Here is a 22,384-nt window from a genome sequence, read left to right on the forward strand (position 1 = left end):
TCTAATTGCAAGGGAGGCTAGGAAATAGGGTCTAGCTTTGTGTCCAGAAAGAAGAGGAAAACATGGATTTTTGGTAAGCAGCTAATAGTCTCTGTCTTAGGAGCTTATCAAAAATGATCATTTTAGTGTGGTATGGTCACACTTATTTTCCTGAATTAAACTTACAGATTCACACATTTGTCTCTCCGAGTAAGTCTCTGAGGTCTTCAAGTTTCAGCACCCAGGGCAAGACAGGGGGTGGTAAATACTTATTAAATGGTTTTTGAATGAAGGAATGAATTTTTTAATTTATTTGTCTGATGCCAAAGTTCCCAAATGATGATGATGTTATTGATAATAAGAACTGCTATTTACTGAGCATCTACTGTGTGCTAAGTTTTGTAAGCATAATCTTATTTCTTTATTTTATTTTATTTTATTTCATCATGATATGTGTACTCTTTAATCCCCATCCCCCATTTCCCCTGTCCCCCTACCCACCTCCCCTCTGGTAACCTTTAATTTGTTCTCTGTAGTTAAGAGTCTGTTTCTTGGTTTGTCTCTCTCTCTTTGTTTTTCCTTTGGTCATTTGTTTTGTTTTTTAAATTCCACATATGAGTGAGATCATATGGTATTTGTCTTTCCCTGACTGACTTATTTCGCTTAGCATTATACTCTCTAGGTCTATCCATGTTGTTGCAAATGGCAAGATTTCATTCTTTTTTTATGGCTGAATAATATTCCTGTGTGTGTGTGTGTGTCCAGAAAGAAGAGGAAAACATGGATTTTTGGTAAGCAGCTAATAGTCTCTGTCTTAGGGGCTTATCAAAAATGATCATTTTAGTGTGGTATGGTCACACTTATATATATGGTCACATATATATACATTATATATATATACATATATATGGTCACACATATATATACATGAGATATATATATATCTATATCACATCCTTTTTATCCATTCATCTGTTGACAGACACTTGGGCTGCTTCCAGAGTTGGGCTATTGTAAATAATGCTGCTATAAACACAGAGGTGCACCCATCCCTTCAAATTAGTGTGCTGGTATTTTTTTGGTAAATACCCAGTAGTGTGATTCCTGTATCATACAGTAGTTCTATTTTTAATTTTTTGAGGTACCTCCATACTGTTTTCCAGTGACTGCATCAGTTTGCATTCCCACCACTGTGCACAAGGGTTCCTTTTTCTCCACATCCTCGCCAACACTTGTTTCTTGTGTTGTTGATTTTAGCCATTCTGACAGGTGGGAGATGATACTTCATTGTTGTTTTGATTTGCATTTCCCTGATGATGAGTGATGTTGAGCATCTGTTCATGTGTCTGTTGGCTGCCTGTGTGTCTTTGAAGAGATGTCTGTTCACGTCTTCTGCCCATTTTTAAATTTGATTATTTGTTTTTTGGTATTGAGTTGTATCAGTTCTTTATATATTTTGGATACTAACTCCTTATTGGATATGTCATTTATAAATATTTTCTCCCATTCTGTAGGTTGCCTTTTAGTTTTGTTGATCATTTCCTTCATTGTGAAGAAACTTTTAATTTTGCAGTCCCAGTAGTTTATTTTTGCTTTTATTTCCCTTGCTTCCGGAGACATATCTAGAAAAATGTTGCTGTGGCCAGTGTCAGAGAAGATTACTGTGCTCTCTGCAAGGATTTTTATGGTTTCAGGTCTCACACTAAGGTCTTCAATCCACTTTGAGTCTATTTCTGTGTATGGTGTTAGAGAGTGGTCAGTTTCATTCTTTTGCGTGTTGCTGTCCAGTTTCTCCATTTGTTGAAGAGACTGTCTTTTTCCCATTGTATATTCATTCCTCCTTTGTCAAAGATTGATTGACCATATAGTTGTGGGTTCATTTCTGGGTTTTCTGTCTATTCCATTGATCTCTATGTCTATTTTTATGCCAGTATCATACTGTTTTAATTATTATCAGTTTGTAATACAACTTGGAATCTGGAATTGTGATGCCTCCAGTTTTGTTTTTCCTTTTCAAGATTGCTTTGGCTATTTGGGGTCTTTTGTGGTTCCATACAAATTTTAGGATTATTTGTCCTAGTTCTATATTGAATGAAGGAATGAATTAATAGTGAATTGGTATGATATTAGTTGGCCAACAGACTCAGTTGCTTCTTTTAAAAATATTTAAAAAATCTTTATTTTATTAAAGTGATATCTGACTAGTATGAGCTAGAGAAGGCAGATGAAGGCATTGTGAGTCTTGTTTTAAATGTGAAATACATGCTTCACTTGTGCTTGAAACCCAAGCAGTTCTTTGAGCTGCTAAGTTTGAATTTGATTTCTCCTTTGGAACTCCGTGCTTTTCAGAATTTACCCTTATGAAATCAACACACTGGGTTAAAAAGAGAAGGAGAAATTATAAAAATAATATATGAACTGGAGATACAGTTGCATATTTAAAAACTTTTTCTTCCAATAAAAATCTCATTATGAAGGATGGAACCAAGGTGCTGAGTTATGGGACTTGGCTTTTCCTGACCCTCTGAAGTGAGGTGAAATGATAACTTTCTGCCTGTGGGTCACCTTGGAAAAAAGTTGCTTTTTAAATGCATGCTGTATTATGATGGTCTTCTATGTTGATCTTGAGGTTCTTCCTGGAATGGCTCGTATTTATGGTGTCAATTTCAAGGAAGAGGCTTGCTTTTCTATTTGTTATGGCAGGTAGGGGGGCCTCCAGTTCATCTATAAACTGTGTCACATCATTCAGGCACAAGTTCACTACATTTAATGACATGTAGTGTTTGAATTTACGTGGACTTTGTAGAACTCATTCCTACCCCCTCTGATCTCAAGCTAGTATTATGGTCTAGGCCCTCCAGTATGCTTTAAAAGTTGGGGAGCCAAACCAAAGCTGCAAAAGTGGAGGGTCTTACCCCTGGTTAAAGCACACACCGCTTCTATAGCCAGTGGGGCAAGGTGTGCTCATGGGTTGCCAGGCATGGTAGCTTTCTTTTCCTTCTCCAGGGACAGGCTTCCCCTGCTTCTGGGTTCATGTAGCACCCATTTTTTTTTTTTAACACCCAAGCCAAGGCAGGTGTCTAGCTCAAAATGTTTATCTTGGCCGTGCTAAGTGGCCCTTAGTTTTATTTGTCCCAAGCTTACTTTATTCAAGTTCTAGGTGGTGCTCCTTTCTTTCATATGCCAAGACCTTTGTGACTCGATCTATGCTCACACCTTTGATTCTGTAGACCAGGGATCTCACCCCTGGTGGCACAGTAGAGCACCTCAGGCAAATTAAGTCCACATCTTAAAATGGAGCCCAGACATCAATATTTTAACTTTCTTAGGTGATTCTAATTATGTATCCAGGGTTGAGAATCAGCCAGTGTCTCCACAGGTCCTCACCTTCCCCAGTTGCTGAATGCTAATATTTGAAGTCTGGCTTCCCACCACCATCTCTGCCTTCCCACAGAGCAGGTCTTATATGCTTCTGTTTCTCCTTCTCCAGAACTACTTCTCCTGGTTCTGTCCTTTGGAATGTGGTGACCATCACATCACTGATAGTCAAATGAGGACATATCTGGTTTTAAGTAAGAACAATTTGTATTTGTCTAGGCCTAGTAGAGGTGGAGTTATGTGAAATTAAAAAATGTGTCTCTCAAGCTTTCCCCCCCTAGTTATTATGGGATCTCCAGTGCTTTAAAAAGTCTGACCCAGTCCCTAGGGGTGTTTCCAGTGTGTTCGTGAACAATTCTTCAAGCCTCTATGCGGCATTAACCATCTTAGTTGATGTTTGATGTTGAGAATTCCCTTTTCTCAAGCTGTGGGAAGACACTTGTCCTGCTCCTGAAGCCACTTACGTGCCAGTCCTCATGCCTGGGGCTAAGATTATGTGGTGAACAAGATAGGCACTATTCCTTTCCTCAAGGAGAGCACAGCTGAGCAGATAAGGCTTGCTGTCTATATGATACGAACTTACTCATATCAGTTAACCATGCTGTAGCATAGAGAAAACTTTTGAGCAATTTCCTATAGATTATACATGTATTGGGATATTTATAAAATTCTCAGGTTCATCCATGTTCCTGTTCCCTGCTGAATCCCTCTGTATCCGTCATATCTCATCCAGATCCAAAGGTCTGGGTAGCCCGGGCAGGGAGCTATGATTGCAGGAGCTGTCTTAGGCTTTAGCCTCAGACCCAGTCCATTTTGGGCCATGGATATCTGTTCCACCTTCTTTGGAGAGCTGGGCATAAGACAGAGATCATCAATTTTGGTTATACCCCTGGTGATGAGAGGTGGGAGATGTCTGTGGGTGATGGAGGAAGATGAGGGACATTGTGGGAATCCACCAAGTATGTCCAGGAGAGGAGTCAGGCACCCTCGTAGAGTGGTGTGTGTGCATGTGTGCATGCACACTCGCATGTGTGGTATGTATAGAGGGGTGGAGGAAGGGTTACCTCTTGCTCACCATTGCATCATCATGCTCTTTTCATGCTAATGAACTTACACAACAGGTTATGATTAGCTAACAGAACAGTTTTGATCAATTATGCTGTAGACTGGCTAATTCTTCTTGATGTAGGGGAAGGGATGTTTATACCTTAATCTCATCAGTCACACTCCAAACCACAGTGTAGTGGGCTGCCTGTGAATAGGTTTCATTTAGGGAACTCATCCAGATCCCAGTCCATGGGTTTTGTCACTGAGGGAAGCACTTCCTGAAATGCTTATTCTTTTCTTGACCTGGGTCTTCATAAAACTTTTAGGATCTTGGGTCTGAGCATTGACCATAAGTGCTCTTTGTTAGAAGTCCTTTGTAAAGGGGGGAGAAATGTTAAGAATGCTGCCAGGAAGGGACTTATCAAGTAGTCTTGGTTGAGAGGAGATGTTTAGGGGCAGAAGGGAGAACATTTCCAAAGATCAAAGACCAAGGGCAAGAAAAAGCAGGTCACCTTCTGGAAGCTGCTGGTAGTTCAGTGTGTCTGGTGTGTGTGTGAGTGTGTGTGAGTGTGTGTGTGTATGAGAGACAGAGATAGAGAGAGGGAGGGAGGGAGGGGGGAGTGGCCAGCAGGAGATGATTGATATTGGCAGGTTGACAGAAAAGATAGTAAGGGGCCTTGTAGGCCATGTTAAAAAGTGTGTATTATAAACCAGAAGGGTCCTTTCTTTTTCCTCCAGTCCCACCATATAGCTCGCCCCCTGCTGGGGCTATGTGGGTGGAAAAAGAACATGAGGAGGAGGAGGCATGCCTTGCTCTCAGAAGGTTGATGATCTGCAACAGCCAAGCCTAGCAGCTGATTGCAAAGGACATGCAAATGATCACCTTTTCCCCTGCAATATCTTTTTCTCCCTTGCCCATTGGAATATGCCTACTTCTTTTTTCTAGATGCTTCTCAAAAGTCATGTACTCTGGGAGGCCTTTCCTGCTAGCTCTAAGCCGAGCTGCAGGCTTCTGCTCCTGTAGGTCCTTGTTCATACTCCAGCTTTAGCTTTTTTCTTGTTCCTGAAATTATCTTATTAGTCCCTTTTCCTTATTAGTCTGCTAGGCCAAGACTACATTTCCAATGTATTATATAGTGCCCAGGAAGTGAAGTGGTTCTGAAATGAATAGAGATATGAAAGATGACATATACCTACCCCCCCCCCCCAGGACAGCCAGTTGTGCTTGGAGCATGGCATGATGCCATGTGCGTGGTGGGGGGGGCGGTGCGGAAGGGGTAAGCAGGCCGTGGATGGGTGTTAGATGAAGGAGTATTCAAACAGGTGGGCAGGGCCCAAATCATGAAAGGTCCTGTGTGCATATCAGACAATCTGGTCTTTATCTAAGAAGAGTGGATTGAATGGGACGGGAGTAACTTGGTCGGATTGTGACCCAAGGATCAGAGGGGAGCAAGCTGAGTGGCAGGGAAGCCAGTTAACTCTTACTTATCCAGGTTCAAGGTAAGGATGCACGCTGTGGCCAAGTCATCATTAGGAAGGGGATGTTCTAACATTGGTGGAGAGAGGGCTGTTTTTGAGTCAAGAGAAGCAGAGCCCAAGAGGCAGATTTGCAAATGGTTCTTTTTTGTGTGGAGGGGACTGGAAGACCATCCTTCTGTTGCTCTGGCCACATGCAGAGTCTAAGAAAGGTGCTGTTCAACAGGAACTATGGGGCAGGGCGTAGGGTGATCAGCAGGGCCATTGGATCCAAATTTTAAGCTTGGAACCTCAAATTTTGACTGTCAAATTCATGCGGGAAAGCAGGGTAAGACCTCAGCATAAGTGTTGACCCTACGTGAAATGCCGTCCATCCATCCCAGGATGCTTGGTGTGGGTCCACGTGAGCATCCTCAAAATCTGCAAGTGCCCAGGTCTCTCTGAGGCCCATCTGGAGTCTTGTTTCTGGCCTGGGAGAGTGTGATGTGCTGTCTCCGCTCAGGGTAACCCTGGCCTGTCTGGCTTTGCTGGAAACAGTGGCCTTGAAATGGCTAGTGAGAGGGTGCCTGGGTGGCTCAGTTGGTTAAGCGACTGCCTTCAGCTCAGGTCATGATCCTGGAGTCCCGGGATTGAGTCCCGCATTGGGCTCCCTGCTTGGCAGGGAGTCTGCTTCTCCCTCTGACCCTCCCCCCTCTCATGTGCTCTCTCTCTCTCATTCTCTCTGTCTCAAATAAATAAATAAAATCTTAAAAAAAAAAAAAAAAGAAACGGCTGGTGAGAGGGGTGTCCCTGTTCTTCACTTCACACTTGCCCTGCCCGTGCTTAGTAATGAGGCAGTAATGATGCCATGAGGGAAGCTTCGAGGAAGAGCCCCGCTGCCTGGAGGTCTGGCTCCCATAGGACACCACCTCCTGCTGTTCTTTCTCGAAGGCTCTGGAAACCTCCGAGGGCCCCGATTACTCACCTCCCCCTCCTCCCTGCCTGGTGAACTCACTTCCCGCTCCCAGTCTGTTCAGCCTGCAGCTGCCTTGCTCTTGACTGTGCCTCCTGGTCCCTTTGCTCCGGTTCTCCCACCATCCCCTGTTGCCCGAGCTCTCCTTACCCCCCAGACTCTCCACAGCCTGCACCTGCCCGCTCCCCTACTCAAAGGCCCTGCCTCACTCTGATCCTTTGCTGTGACCCTGAAGAGTCTCACCAAACTGTTTGAGAGCCATGGCATGATTCAAACCCGTGCCCTGCGGCACCTCTCCCCCAACCCAGCATGGTGCCCAGTGCCCACCATTGGAGGATATTCCTCACGGTAAGACCAGAGCCCTGCCCCCTGCACACATGCAGGGCTAGGGACATCTCCAGACCACTTTAGAGTTTCCAGAATGCTTTCACTTGTATTGTCTCAGGATGCCAGCATGGGCTATTTGCACTTAGAGTATATTGGCTTCTTTTTTTTTTTTTAATTTTTAAAATTTTATTGTTATGTTAGTCACCATACAATACATCATTAGTTTTTGGTGTGGTGATCTACGGTCCATTGTTTTCATATAACATTAACTTCTAAGCCAAGACAGCCAACAGCTGAATGGGCGAATGGGTGTCGGAAGCCCCTGATGATGGATGGGAAGGCACAGCCCAGAATGGGGACCTCAGCTGGGGAGGGGCCTTGAGTGGGCTGGAGGAAGGGGTGGTGTGAAAGGGCAGGCCATAGGAGGACCCTGAAAACAAGCTCTACCTGCTTTTTCCTTTTTTTTTTTTTTTTAAAGATTTTATTTATTCATTTGAGACACAGAGATAGAGAGAGAGCATGAGCAGGGAGAGAGGCAGAGGGAGAAGCAGGCTCCCTACTGAGCCAGGAGCCCGATGTGGGGCTCAATCCCAAGACCCTGGGATCATGACCTGAGCCGAAGGCAGACACTTAACCATCTGAGCCACCCAGGCGCCCCTACCTGTGTTTTCCTTTAGATTTGGCAGCTCTCCCTACCTTTTGTCTCTGTTCCTTTCCCTCCAGGTCTCTGATCCTGCTTCTTCTTTATCTGCCTCTGTAGTGCAGCCTCAGGAACCTGCAGCCCTCCTGGGTGGTGGAGGCTGGATCTATCTGGAAAGGACAGAGTTTGCCCCCGAAATTGTGGGTTCTAAAGGCTAAGAAAGTGTGTGGTGGTCCCAGATGAGAGAGGAAATTGTAGTAATGGGGAATAGACAGCTGGTGCTTCTCCTGCCTCATCTAGGAGAGCTTTCAGGAGGAGGTGAATAGTAAGCAGGCAGGTGGTTGGCAGAGAAGGGGAATTCTGGGGACTTAGGGCCGAGTGACTGGTATGAAGCGGAGAAGTCAGGGTGGGCAGATGCAGGTGAAGGGGCAGGCCCTGAGGCCCTGGAGTAGGATTTGGTAATGATCCCTTGCATTTTCTGTAGCTCATGTGCTTCTGAGGAGTTGTCATCTTCCTCCTGCTGTATCATCACACTCACCCTGTGGAGAAAAGATATGATAATGACACCCTCCTCTCAGTTGTGGAAGTGGAAAGTAACATAAGAGAAATTACATTATTTTTCTGAAACTGGCAATGCCAGGATGTGGTGCCAAGGGTCCCCCTGGCTCAGCGTGGGGCTCGCTGTGTGGCAGAATGCTGATGGCGAGGCCTGGGAGGGTTGTGGAGTGGGATGGAGAGCAATGTGGTTGTCGACCTAGCACTTCTTAGTTGTCTGTAGATAGCTCCCTCCCCACAACACCCATGTAGTCCCAAATCACAGGCTGACATTTATTGAATTTCTTATTCCTGGCCTGAAAAAGAGTGTCGGCTGTGGCCTTAAACCACTCAGATGGCAGGTCCTCCAGACAGCAGGCTAAGACCAGAACACTGCCCTCCTCAAAAAGTGCAGCCCCCTCCTCCCCCTGGCTTGTCACATGCCCCTGTGGTTCCTCTGTACTTCAGCATCTTAGCCAATGGAGCAAATAAGAATATTCAGAAAGACTCTAGCTTCAAAGAGGGGAGTGGGAAGGAGGGCGGAACGAGGTTGGAGGATACGTGTAGCGCCTTTCAGTTCATGGTAGAGGTTTTCTGCTCTGGCAATGGGGAGCCACTGAAGGGCTTTCAGTGGGAGAGTGGGGCCATATGATTTGGAAAGGTTCCCCTAAAGGTGGAGGAGGAGAATGGATCAGGGGCAGCGGTGGAGGTGGGCAGCTGCAGCCAAGCTGGGGCCGCCCTCTGTCCATGCTTAGCGGGAGGCCTCTGGTCATTTTCATCTGGTTACACTTTGACTAGGTGAGGAGGACCTTCCTTTCCCCCACCCTAATGCTCTAGGAGGCTTGCGAGAGTGTGGACGGCTGAAGGATGGACTAGTCCCATTTGGGGGAGTTGGTCAGAGTGGTCAGATCTGGGCAAAAGCTTGGAACAGAGGGGTTCCTTTGACTGGACAATCAATGGACTGCCACCCATGGGTACCTTTTTTCAATGACCCCAGACAATAAATGCCCCACCCTCTGCGGTTCCCTGCTGGCCTGTGGAGTCCATAGGATAGAGCTCGGAGGCCTTGCCCTGCTTCAGCTTGGGGAACTTCAGTCTTGTCTGCAGAGGAAGCACATTAGCTTTGCCTGTAGTATCTGAATATTTCTGTCTTAGACCTTGAGCAGTAGCTTTTTGAAACAGGAATGCATTACTTTTGATTTTCTGGGTTCCTCATAACCAAAATAGCAGGTGGCCCACAGCTAGACAAAGAAGCATGTCCTAGCCCGAGGGAGGAACATGGGTCAGGCCCCGGGCTGGGAGAGAGTGTGGTGCATTCCAGACACTGCCAACAAAGCAGCGTGGCTGGGACTCAGAGACGCAGCAGGACTCGGGGAGAGGTGAGGTGGAGATATCAGCAGGCCGGGTTATGCAGGGTCTCTCAGCTTGAGAGTGGTGGGAAGCTCCAGAAGTCTTCACGTATGCAGGTGTCATAGCCAGGTCGACATTTTGAAAGGACCGCCCCCCCCCCCCCCTTTTGGGGAATAGTGAAGGAGAGCGATGGTAGCAGCTGTGGGGTGGGGGGGGGTTTGTTGGGAGGCTGTTGGAGTAAGCCAGCTGAATGAGCATGGTAGTTTGGACTAGGGTGCTAGTCAGGGAGGTGGTGAAAAACAGGTGGATTTGGGGGATAGTTAGGGTAAAATTCCTAGGATTGGTGACACAGTGGCTGTGGGCATGGGGGCAGAAAGCTGTCAGGGCTGCCTATGGATTTCTGGTCTGGGGGCTGATGGCCTTCATAGGGTCGGGGAATACTGGAGGAGAGTCCTCTTGCAGAGCAGGTCATAAGTTTGGTTTTGGACATGTAGGTTTTGAAGGGGACTCTGAAGCATCCAGGTGGAGATGCCAGGTAGGCAGGAGGATGTTTGGATCCAGGGGCTAGAAGAAAATAAGGGTTCAAGATAAAATGCTGAAGGTCATGAGCACATAGGTGATAATTAAGGCTGTAGGAGTGGATGAGAGTATCCAGGCATAGAGTGAGAGTGTAGAGAAGAGGCCCCAGGTCCAAGCCTTGTGAAAATCCATCCAGTTGATCCAGAGGTGGGTAAGCCATGTCCCCCATGGCACCCAGAGCCCAGGGAGGCAGCTGAGTCCTGCACAGCCAGGGATCTGTTGTGCAAGACAGCCTCGGCCAAGAGCCAAGTGAAGGGTCAATGAAGGAAAGATCATTTTCAAATGGATAACCTGTTCCATAGGCTGTATATGATGGCCTGTCCTTCCGATCAGACTCAGTTCACCTTTTTTCAGCTTCTTGGAGGAGTCCTATGTAGTGGGTTCACCTGACCTGTTTGTCCTGATGCCCAGGCTTCACTCACCCCCCACCCCCCCGCCCCCCCATTTCATGGTGGCCAGCCGTCTTGGGTCTCTCCACCTCTGTGTCATCACTGCCTGGTGTGTCTTTCTGGAGCTGGAACAACTCAGCCATATGCTGTGTTTTCATTGTCGGGTGTAGCAGGGAGAAGGTGGGCATGAAAGCAGGGCCTCAGGCCGCCGTGGTCCATGTGTCAGAGGCAAGCAGAGGGAGCTGCTGGGATGGCTGGTGGGGCCCTGGAGGCCAGCCTCAAACCCCAGGTTGTACCTTCAGGGGCTTGTGGCTCTTGGAGAGTGGTTTGACGAAAACTCGGGGCTGACTCTGAATCTGAGCTACCTTGAGTCACAGCTGTGAATGGGAATATAGCTGTCCAGGATGCTTGAGTGAGCGTCACCTTTGTCATCTGCTCAGGTATACATCAGGGGGGTCTCGGGCTCTTTTGACATACATCTGGAGGTTTCCAAGCCTTCCCTGGGCCATAGAGCCCTGTTCTCAGTTCTGCCCTGGGCCAGGTGGTAGGCAAGCATGAGGAAAGGCACAATGGGAGAGGGATAAGGCAAGATGAAGGACCAAGGAAGGAAGCCCCTCCCTTGCCATCCTGAGCTGCGGCCCCTCCGTCCCGCCACCAGCAAGCACACCCACTGTTGCCCTTCTGTGTTCCCTCCCCTGCCTTTCAGAACCCGTCCACCCTTCAAGACCAGCGTCAGGCTCAGTTCCTCTGGAAGCCTTCCAGCCTTGCTGGTCTCCCGCAGTAGGGACCAGAGCCCACGGTTGTAGAAGTGACTTATGAGAGCCCTGCTCCGCCGGCCCTCGTTGTGCTTCCTGCCTGCCGGCTTTGTCTTCATGGAGAGACGATCAGGTTATCCAATACAGGCACGAGTGTTCTAGGGCTCCCGAGCTGTCCCGCAGAGAGCCGGGCGCATAAGGGGCTGTGCCGCAACCTGGTGACTAACCGGTCAGAAGCTCAGTTCCAAGCTGCTTTTTGTTCATTCCTTCTTGTAGCAGGTATTAGGGCTGAGCTGGATGTCCCTGCTGTGATTTCTTCTAACACGCAGCTCAAAATGAAAAGGATAATAATTATAATCACCACCTTTCATTGCACATGTGGGGGCTGGTGACTGCCCTGGGTGTCTTGCGTATGTATCTCTCCTTCGGTTTCTCACCACAACCCTGCCAGTTTGGGATTCTCATGTTACAGGTGGAAGGAACAGGCTCAGAGAGGTCTCAGGGCAAGTGGCAGAGCTGAGAGGTAAGCCCAGGCACCCCGCGCTGTGCTGCTTGGCTGGAGAGTATTTCTCAGAGTTGGGGACAGATTGGGTCTGGTCAGCCTCGAGATCCTGGCCGCTCGTGGGCCCTGTCTGGGGTGTTTTGGTGCAAAGTGGTGTATTTAATGCTCCGGTCCCCTCCAGTTCTGACATTCTGCAATTCTGTCACCAGCCTGTGTCCTTTCCCTCCAGGGGTGAAGCTGGAAATTCTCTGAAATAGAACTGGCTCCCACTGTAGGTTGTTAGGGGGCCTGCTCTGGGGAGGGCTGAGAAGGGGCTGTGGAGGTCCGAGGCCTTGGTGGAGGCAGCGGGTGCATGGGAACCCCTCAAGGGCATTGGAGACAAGGCTTTTGTCAGAGCAGGCTTCGGCCCTCAGGGGACCCACAGTTGGTCTGTCTGTCCTTGCTCTCTCCTCAAGGGGCGTGAGAGCTGGTCAGGGTGCTGGCTGGCCTGGCTGCCCTGGGAGAGACCCTAAAACTCAAGCCTTTGGCATGAATTCAGGGTGTCTCTTCAGGGAGTGCTCCACCCACCCTGGCTCACTTGAGCCGCTGTCTCATCTTGTCTGGGACTTATAAGATTATGACAGCCATCATCTGAAGGAGCTTCTGCTGGTGGCTCCAGGCCCTGTGTGTATGTTCGTGTGTGTGTATGTGTGTGTGTCTCTGTGTGTGTGTGTGTGTGTGTGTGTGTGTGTGTGAGTGAGACTCTCTTCCTCATCCCACTGCTTCCTTCTACACACTCCCCTGCCCTGTGGCCAGGGTGACTCTGGCTAACCAAGGCTGTGAGGAGGTGTGGCCTTTTTCTTAGGGATTTCCCAATTTCCCTCCCTCAGTGCCTCAGTTTCTCTGTGTCCTGGGTTTCCTGTCACCTGAAGCTGCTTTGCCTCCTTTGTCTTTCCCTCTCACAGATATCCCCTTGCTCCCTGGCTCCCCACGCCGGCTGAGCTCCCGGGCAGTGGCCAGAGGAGGCCAGGGCCCCAAACATGGACAGCAGTACCTCAAGGTGCCGGGTCCTCAAGCCCCCAGCCAGCAGGGCAGTTCTGACGGAGAATCTGGCCCGCCGTCACGGGGAGGAAGCTCCCGCAGCGGCTCGGTGAGTGCTGGGGTGGGGTAAAGGCTGGCCCTGCTGGGGGCCCCAAGGGAGCCTCTTGACTGGGGCACCCTCCAGCTGGGGGGCAGGTGTGTGTATTTGTGTGTGTGTGTGTGTGTGTGTATGTGAAAGAGAGAGGGAGAGAGAAATAGGCCCGGGGTTTTTGTGAGAGCCTTTTCCTCTCTGTTTCCAAGTCCCAGCCACGCTGGAGTCTCATGGGCAGAGGACAGACAGAGAAGGGGAGGTGTGAGAGGCCACGTGGTCCCACCTGTTGGTCTGCAGACTCCCTGGCTCCCCTCACAGGTCTGAGGACCCAGACCTCTGCCGGGGCTGCTCAGAGGCTCTCCCCTGTGCCTGGCGCTTCATCTGGTTGCCCAGGTGACCTCTCAGGTGGCTGCAGAAGCAGATGGGTATCAAACCAGTAATAAACAGGGAAACACCCACAGGGAGGGAGGCAGGTCCCTCTCCTGCTCCGCCTTATTCTTTCCCCTCCTTTTCTCTCAACCTCCCACCTCTGGGCTGGCTGAGAGCAGAAGTCGGTCCCCCTGCTGCGGTCTCTGGCAGGGTCCCTCCTGGTGGCTGCAGAGGAGGAGGAGGAGGAGGATGTGGGTCTGAGAGGAACATAGTGTTGAGTGAATCCCTGTGGGGTGGGCCTGGGGTGGACCCGGTGAGAAGAAATTGCCCTTTGTTCCAATGGATCCAGAGAACTTGCCGGTGAGTAATCTGTGTGTGGAAGTACGCGTGTGTTTGCAGGCCGGCCAGCAGAGCTGCAAGGAGATGGGTATGTGTGGGTGTGTTCCAGTGCGTGTGGAGGGCTGTGTGTGTGTCAGAGTGCCCTGGGGTGCTGGGAGTGTGCACAGATGTGCGTGCAGGGGAGCTGGTGTGAGGGTGCCGTGTGTAGGTGCTCTGTGTGGCTCTGGTGTGAGGGCACGCACAGACGTACAGGGCTTTGCTGCTGCATGTTCAGTCCGTGTGCGCGAGCGTCCGTGTGTGCGTGGTTGCTAGAGCGGGTCTGAGGGCACTGGTGGCCGGGCTGTGGACAGGTGGGTGGAGGGCTGTGTGGGCTGGGTGTGGCAGCAGAACGTAGGCCACTCTGTGCTTTTACTGGGGGAGTTGGGGCCTTTGGGCCTGAGGGGCTTCCTGGTCCACCTCCCCAGGCCCAGAGCACAAGGTCAGCCTCCTCCGTCGCTCGCTCTTCCTCACTGGACCTCGCTGTCCCTGTCCTGTTCTCTCTCTTTCCAGGTCATCAACAACTACCTGGATGCTAACGAGCCAGTGTCCTCGGAGGCCTGTCTGAGCCGCATGCACTTCCACGACAACCAGAGGAAGGTCGACTACGTGCTCACCTACCATTACCGGAAACGTGGGGTGCAACCTGGCCTGGGCTCCCCTGGCCAGTCGCTGGCGATTGTCTCTAATGGGGAGACAGGCAAGGAACCTCATGCTGGGGGCCACGGTGATATTGAGCTGGGGCCACTCGATGCCCTGGAGGAGGAGAAGAAGGAGCAACGAGAGGAATTTGAGCACAACCTGATGGAGGCTGGGCTGGAGCTCGAGAAGGACTTGGAGGTGAGGTTAGGCATGTGGCAAAGGGCCGTGGGATGGGTTGGCCCTGCAAGTTTGGGCCCCTGGTGATTGGTGTCATCTGCAGGGAGCATTGGCTTTGTTCTGGCAGGTGGCATTTTTTTTAATCTGGTGGGCAAACCAGATTTTCTTGTTCAAAGACTTGAGGGAGAGTCTTTGGTGCAAGGATGTGCCAATCTGTTCTGTGGGCGTTGGCCTGGTTAGAGATTGGAGGCAAGTCATTTCTTGCTGGTGCTCAAAGACCCCATCCCGTGGCCTTCTTCAAAGGTTTCATTGAGATGAAGACCCAGATTGCCTGTTGAACTTGGGATCACATTCCTCTATAGGGGATATACTTCACTAAGGAATGTGCTTGCCTGGGGCCCTCTGAGGGAGGTGCTTCATTGGAAACTGAACATTGGACATGTTTTATCAACTTGTGAGCGATATATGTTCTCAACTTTGGTCAGTAGCAGCTTAAGGGAATCCATGGAAATCCATTTATCTCCATATCCATCTATCCATCCTTCCATCCATTCATTCATCCATCGATCCATTTCTTCATATCACAGTGATCCTTTAAAGATGACCTGCCCTAACCATCCCCTCCATACTCATCTTCTACCTTTCTTACCCTCCCGCACCTGCTCCAGCCCTTTGGCCTTATCTTGGTTGTGTTTTGGTCACCCTTACCTCAGGGTCTTTGCACTGGTTGTCCCCACTGCCTTGGGCACCCTTCCCCAGACCTGTGCATGCTTATTCCCTCACTTCAGACCTCTGCCTAAATGTTATCTCTTTCCAGACATCTTCCTGACCATCTAGCTATAGTACTCCCACCCCTTCACTCTGTTCCTTGACCATGCTTTACTTTCCTTCATCACACTTAGCATTGCTACCTGAAACAACATGATAGATTTGGTTTTTTACCTGTGCCCCAACCAGCTTCATGAAGGCAGGGGTCTTGTTTGGTTCACTTCTATATCCCCAGCACCTAGGACAGAGTCTGAAGAATAAAGTAGTGTAGTAGGCGCTTAACAAGTGTTAGTTGAATAAATAAGTGATCTCCCCGAATCTCACGTTCCTCATCTGCAAAACAGTTAAATGCCCTGCTGGGCTGTAGTTTTACAGGCCCCATCAATAGTTGGGGCAATGAAAACACCTAGCACAATGTGTAATACGTAGTAGGTGCTCAATAAATGCTCATTAAGACTCTTTTAAATAGAGTCATGCTGAGGGGTGTGGTGCCATTCTCACCTGTTGTGTAAGATTCAGGTTAATACCCCAAACTGGAAGGGGCCCTCAGGGGTCATTCATCCATTTCTCTCACCCCAGGAAGGATGGCATGTGGCTTGGCTCAGACCCTTGTCCTCCTGACCTGTACTGCTTATCCAGACCCTTAACCTTGGAGGTGCTTCTCTCAATCTTTCCACCAGTGTAGGGACATTGTGCTCTTTGAAGACTAACTGGGGCTCCCTTGCTCCCTTGATTTTCACTTTTTGGAACCCAGAGCTCACTTGGTTCCTCGAACTGGAGTCTGGTGGGAAGGTTTCTTGAGGCAGTGGTTTGTTCTGAGGACCAGACAAGGAGCTCCTGGCACTGCTGCTGTGGGAGGCTCAGTCCCCACACCTGTCTCTGTGTGTCAGGGAGTGGAGGCCTGGGCCTTGTTCAGCTCCTCAGTTGGGAAACAGCATCATGCTCAGGAGGGTGGACTCTGGAGCCCAGAGACAGATGTTCACATCCTGGGTCTGGCATCAACGAGCCTCACAGTCTTGGGTGAATGACTTGCTCCTTGGGAGTCAAAGTTTCCAAGTCTGTGTAAAGAGGATAGCAATACATTCTTCATTGGGTTGTTTGAAGAGGAAAACAAGACAAGTGAATTAAATACTTAGTAACAGTGCCTGTCACTGCTATTATTATTGTTTAGAGTTGCCAGATTGAGCAAATTCAAGGTGCCTAGTTACATTTGAATTTCAGATCAACAGCAAATAACTTTTTAGCAGAAGTATGTCCCATGAAATATTTGGGACCTAGTTAGGTCCTTAAAAAATTGTTTGTTGCTGATCTGAAAGTCAAAGGTAACTGTCCTGGCAACACTTTTTTTTTTTTTTTAATATTTTATTTATTCATTTGACAGAGAGAGTGAGCACAAGCAGGGGGAGTGGCAGGCAGAGGGAGAGGGAGAAGCAGGCTCCCCGTTGAGCAGGGAGCCCGATGCGGGGACTTGATCCCAGGACCCCGGAATCATGACCTGAGCTGAAGGCAGTCGCTTAACCGACTGAGCCACCCAGGCGCCCCTCGGCCCTGTATTTTGAGCCCACTCGCGTTCTGCATGTGCGTCTAACCCATTTTTCCTAGTGGATGAGCGCTTTGCAGACACTGCGGTTACCTGGTCACTTCCCTAAGGATATTGGGCACCCACGTTGCCTCCAAGTGTGTGCCACCCCAACAAGATGGAGTAGGAATTGTCCCCTCCTTCCGGGCCAGCAGTCCTGGATCGTCTTCTGCTCACCCCCTGCCCCAGCCTCCTGTTGGTGCTAAACACTGGCTGGCGATTCATCAGCTGGAACCTCTGAGGGCCCGAGCAGCTCTTCTGGGGGCCTGTTGGGGCCAGCACAACTCTTCACTGTGTCAGGATGCTTGGTCTCTGCCTTGAGCAGAAGCCTGCAGCTGACACCTCACAGGAGCGAGGCCGCCGCTTGGCTGCACCAGGGCGGCAGCGTGGAGGGCAGGTGTAGTTGGCCCCAGCTGCTCGGCTGTCCCTGCCCTGCTGGGCTACACCGTCTTTTAGGCTCTGGTTTCAATCTGATTTTCAAATAAGTGGAGAGGAAATGGGTTTCTATTAGAGACCCATTAAAAATCATTCATTTAGCCTTACAGATCAAAAGAACTTTGCATGCATCAAATCCTAACTGATTGACTATCATAGGAATCATTTCCGACCCTGGTTGCTATCTGAGTGTGCTTGATACAGGATGATGATGGGTGCATACCTTCCATTTGGTGTTTCACTTTTTCATTCAGTGGGCGAGGTTCCATGTATTACATTGTCCATGTTCATATTTTAAAGGCCATTTGGTGTTTATCAGATGACTAAATGACAGTTTGCATATATGTTTTCTTACGTGTAGGCATTCAATTACAATTTCATTTAAAGACATCGCTGGAGATGCCTGTGGGCCTGTGGGTGGCAGAGACACCTGCCTCCTCACTGCCAATTTGGACACATGAGGGCGACCTGTCTGGAGATGGGCATCGCTGCTGAGTGGGAGGTGAATGTGAGCATTCGAGGGACTCACCCACCTCAGGCCTTCAGACGGGGTTGTGGAGTGGGTGGGCTGAGGAAGGCTTTCTGTGACACACCTCCTCCCAACCTCTCCCAAGCCTCCTGCCCTGACCCAGACAGCTGGAAGGACAGAGGCACAGGCTCAGATGAACGAGGGGCACCAGGGGGATCCCAGAGCCAGGTGTAGTGCAGTGCACGTGGTGGGCCCGGGGCATGTGTGGACTTGGGGTGTAAAGGCCTTCTCCCACCCCGCAGGCCCTGAAACTCCAGCAGGCATGGCCCACAACTTCATCTGTGTGGGCAGCTGGACCTTCCAAACTGGGAATGGAGGAGAGGGCATTGCCGGGGGTGCCGGGGGCCCCCTTGCCCTGGGCTAGCTCTCCCGGGATTTGGGCACCAGAGAACCGATAGCAGAAGCTGCCTTTATTCAGCATGATCTGGCATCTCTGGCAGGTCCCTGGGCGGCTTTGGGCAGAGGCAGGCATGGAAGGGGCAGAGTGCCAGCCGGGAGGCGCCAGGGGCCCACAACTTTATTCAGGAGGCAGCGCTCCCCTCTCTGACTTGGTATCAGGTGGGAGCCCAGGACTGAACAAATCCCTTCCTTCTCTGCAGAGAGGAGACCTTCCCACAAGCCACAGGATGGCCCCGACACCTGACTATTTGCCTTGTAGCCTTGGACGTCTGGCATCTCAACCTGAATTACTATACTGAGCCAGAGAAAGAGGCTAGGGGACAACTGAGGTATAGGACATCATGATCTCCCCCGGGGGCTCATTTAGGGGAAAAAAATGTGGGCCAAGAAAATTTGAATGTCTTTTCATTTTCTTAAACCTAGAGGCCACTGGTTCTTGACCTTTGTCATCACGGCCTGTTCCCACTTCCCTTTTCAGAAGGGCTTTTATACATCTGATTCAGCAGTTGGTTGGATCATGTGTCCTCCTAGGCCTCTGGACGGAGCTGGGATGACTTTGGGAAGTTGCTCTCTATCATTAATCTGTGGTTTTAGGGGAGGAAACCAACTTCCCTGATTGCCTTCTGTGTGCCTGCTAATGTGGACTTGTGCTCCGTCAGTTAGTCTCGTGAACCCCTGCCAGGTGCCTGTTACCCTCATGTCTCTAAGGAGGTGAGAGAGGCTAGTGTCTCTATCACGGGGACGTCTACAAAGTGATCCAGCTGGGATTTGAACTCCGTCTGAGCTTCTGGGGTCTTTGTCATACCAGGGCTGACTGCCAAGCCCTCGAGAGCACCTTCCTATTCCTCCTTCCCCGGAATTCTTAGGAGAGGCTCCAGGGAACACAGGGGAAGAGGCAAATGTGGATGTAATGACGCCCCGGTGCGTGCCGGGTCTTGGTGGTGGCTGCTGCGTGCTCACGAGTGCGGGAGCTCGCGCACTGCTGACGACTTGGCTCGCGCTAAGGGCTTAGGAAACCGGGCTGATTTCCCCCGGCTTTGCCTGTGTTCCTGTCCTGTGTGCCCCACCCTGACGCCGCAGGCGGGAGCCTTCGGCTTCTCACCTGCCTCTCTTTCCCGCCCCCAAGGGACCTTCAGGGGACACAACAAAGGCAGCCCCGGCAACCCCTGCCCCTGGGACTGCACAGCTGAGCAGGGCAGAGCCTCCGCGGGGCTGGCTGGACCTCACTTCCCCGGGGAGGCCTCTCCGCAGCCTGGGCAGGGGTACAGAGAGAAGGGAAGAAGTCAAGCCGCCCCCAAACTGGGGACATTTTTCCAAGGAGTTTAAAAAATTAACAGTATCCTCACTCGATGCTAATGGCATCCCCGCTGAGGTGGTCAGAGCGGCTCTTGTCCCCTTGTCATAGGAAACCTAAAACGCCTTGTCAGGCCGGTGAGGAGCCGGGCTGGGCCTTGCAGCTGCTCCCCCTGTTCCCTTAAAACGACTGTCCAGGGGCGGCATTTTGTCTACACAGACCCCTACCCGGAGATGAGCAGTGTCCGGGTTGTGAAAGAGGTCGTGCAGTGGGTCTCGTGGAAGGCAGGCCGAGGGTTTCTGCCGCTGGGGTGTGGCTCCCTCTCAGGTCCTTCACGCCTGGGGTCTTTCGTCTATTGACCAGGGCTTCCACAGCTCTCTAGGGTTCCTCAAAAGGGGCTGGAAGGAGTGTCCCACCCTACAGAGCAGAGGGCAAGATGCCTGGCCTGGCTGAGGGCCCCTGCCTGGGCACCACCAGAGCTGGCTGTCTTTCCTGCTGGTTTTCTGTTACCAGGTGCAGCCGGTGAGGTATGAGAAAATGCGACCATGGGATATTAGAACTGGGAGGGCTTTGGATCATTTCTTTCACTTCTGTCAGAGAGCAGGGCCTATGGTTGAGAGGATGTGGCTTGTACAAGCTCATGTAGCTAGTTAATGTCTTAAGTAAATGAAATCTTGGTGATGGGGAGTCTGCGCTACAAGCAAGTCAAGAGGGTGAGCTTCCTTCTGTTCAGTCTGTCGTCCTTGTAGCTGAGTTCCCATCTTCTTGCATGGCCGAGGTCCGACAGGTGCTCCTGGTCCCACTGTGCCAGGGTCCGTGGCTGGTGCCTGTTCTCCCGTAATACGCCATGCTGGTTGTTAAATATTTTGAGTATCCCTTATGCTTTCCAAGGCTATTGGCATCAATCCCTGCATTTGGTGAAGAGGGGGTCAGGGGATAGTTGGTCTCTGTCCTGCTAATCATTCCCCTTCAGGGCAATGCTAGAGGTTTTGGTCTCTGAGAGAGACACAGAGAGAGAGAAGTCCCTTCTCCATTTGTCAGCTGATAAGTTCAAGGTTTTTGCGGGCTTTCACCTCAGCTGGGCAGTCACCTCAGCTGTAAAGACACTCAAGGGATCAGCTCCGGGGGAGACCTGCCGGGCTCTGTTTCTGCCACCCTCTCCTGCCTCTCATTTAGCAGATCTTTTTTTTTTTTTTTTAAGATTTTATTTATTTATTTGACAGAGACAGTGAGCAAGGCAGAGAGAAGGAGCAGGGGCAGAGGGAGAGGGAGAAGCAGACTCCCCGCTGAGCAAGGAGCCCATTGTGGGGCTCGATCCCAGGACCCCGGGATCATAACCCAAGCTGAGGGCAGACGCTTAACTGACTGAGCCACCCAGGCGCCCTCATTTAGCAGATCTTGACTGAACATTTGCAGGTGCCCCATCCCGGGAGCTGATGACACATGTGACTAAGATGTGGTCCTTGCCTTCAGGGGGCGCTGACCTGATTTCAGATAGTCACCTAAAGTCGATCTAAAGGTGCAGTAAGAGAGCGTACTGGGAGAGTGACAGGCTGGGTGATTCCCAGTTCTGCCTCTGCCTGGAAGCTCTTAGCTGGATCACCGTCCCTCTGCCTGCCTTGGATGCTTGGGTCCTGGCAGAAGTGAGCAGGCTGAGTCTTCTACTCTTATCAGGTCTCTCGGCAGGATTCACTCTCTGTACACTGAGCCACTGGGGGATGCTGTGCAGGTTAGAAGGTTTAGCTCAAGCGGTTGTATGTGGCAGGGTCTTTGAGCCTTCGAGGTCTGGAGACACCCGGGAGTCATATCTGGTGCTTGGTAGGTGGTGAGGATGGGCCTGGGGCTGCTTCAGCCTGAAGCATCTCCTCACTGAAGACGGGGTCTCCTTGTCACTCCAGGTCAGCTCATCAGGGTGCCTTGATACCTCCTATCTGATGACCCTGGGGCTATGAAGCAGCGTTCAGGAACTCTTTAAACCTTGGGGGTTCTGTGAATAGAATTCAGGGACGGAATTTATAAACTTGGATGGTAAAAAATGGTGCTTTATTTTCACCAACACTTAACTGGAACTTAGCGGTTACTTCACCTAAGGATATGGGCACAAACCTACATTACTATGAGTTCCTGTGAGTTTGTCACCGATAGAAATCACACATAGATTCATATTGGGTTATATAGTTGTTGCATAAATCTCCAAAAGCATGGATACTCATCATTACTTTGAAATTATGATAATTTTGAGATATGCTGCCAGGTTTTGCTCTCTAATGTATTGATAAGGCTACAAGTATATGACTAGATCACGAGTTTAAATATTTTAGTAACTGTATTTCTAGATACTTCGTTCCTCCTTATTCTGTATAATTATTTTACACATCTAAAAATATTCTAAGTAGAGGTCTATAGATTTTTGACTGTCTTAGGGCTCCAAGGCCCCAAAAAGATCACGAATCCCTGCACATAACCCCTAAGACTTAGGAGAAGCGTCAGGCAGTGAGTGGTGGTCCCGCCTGGCTGCTGGGGGAAGGGAGATCCCATGGGGACACCCACTGGCTACTCCCTGGAGTCTGGCTGGCTCAGATAAGGTTCCTGAGGCGTCCTGAGGCAGGGGCCTAATTTGAGGGGCGTGCCAGCTGAGCACACTTGTGACATCAGCTGAGCCCTTACACACTGCGGCCCCTGCTACTTGGGGCCTGCCTGGTTAATTGCATCCAGAAGCATGGGCTTTAGTCCATGATATGCTTGACCCCAAGAAGGACATGGAGAGGAAAGAGGGTTGGGCTGAGACCTGGGTTCTA

The 22,384-nt window shown here is 50.2% G+C and overlaps 1 protein-coding gene across 1 annotated transcript in view; it reads left to right on the forward strand.

Moving 5' to 3' along the window:
- The window catches only part of ANO2 (anoctamin 2), a 361,482-nt gene that overhangs the window by 17,845 nt on the left and 321,253 nt on the right, over nucleotides 1–22,384 (forward strand). The window contains exons 4-5 of the mRNA XM_035027854.1: nucleotides 12,820–13,037; nucleotides 14,277–14,603. Of these exons, the coding sequence (XP_034883745.1) occupies nucleotides 12,820–13,037; nucleotides 14,277–14,603 (545 nt within the window). The remainder of the gene's footprint in view (nucleotides 1–12,819; nucleotides 13,038–14,276; nucleotides 14,604–22,384) is intronic.

The sequence above is a fragment of the Mirounga leonina genome, unplaced genomic scaffold (assembly GCF_011800145.1).
Source record: "Mirounga leonina isolate KUSES-001 unplaced genomic scaffold, KU_Mleo_1.0 Mir_201, whole genome shotgun sequence".
In the NCBI taxonomy this organism is placed as follows: domain Eukaryota; kingdom Metazoa; phylum Chordata; class Mammalia; order Carnivora; family Phocidae; genus Mirounga; species Mirounga leonina.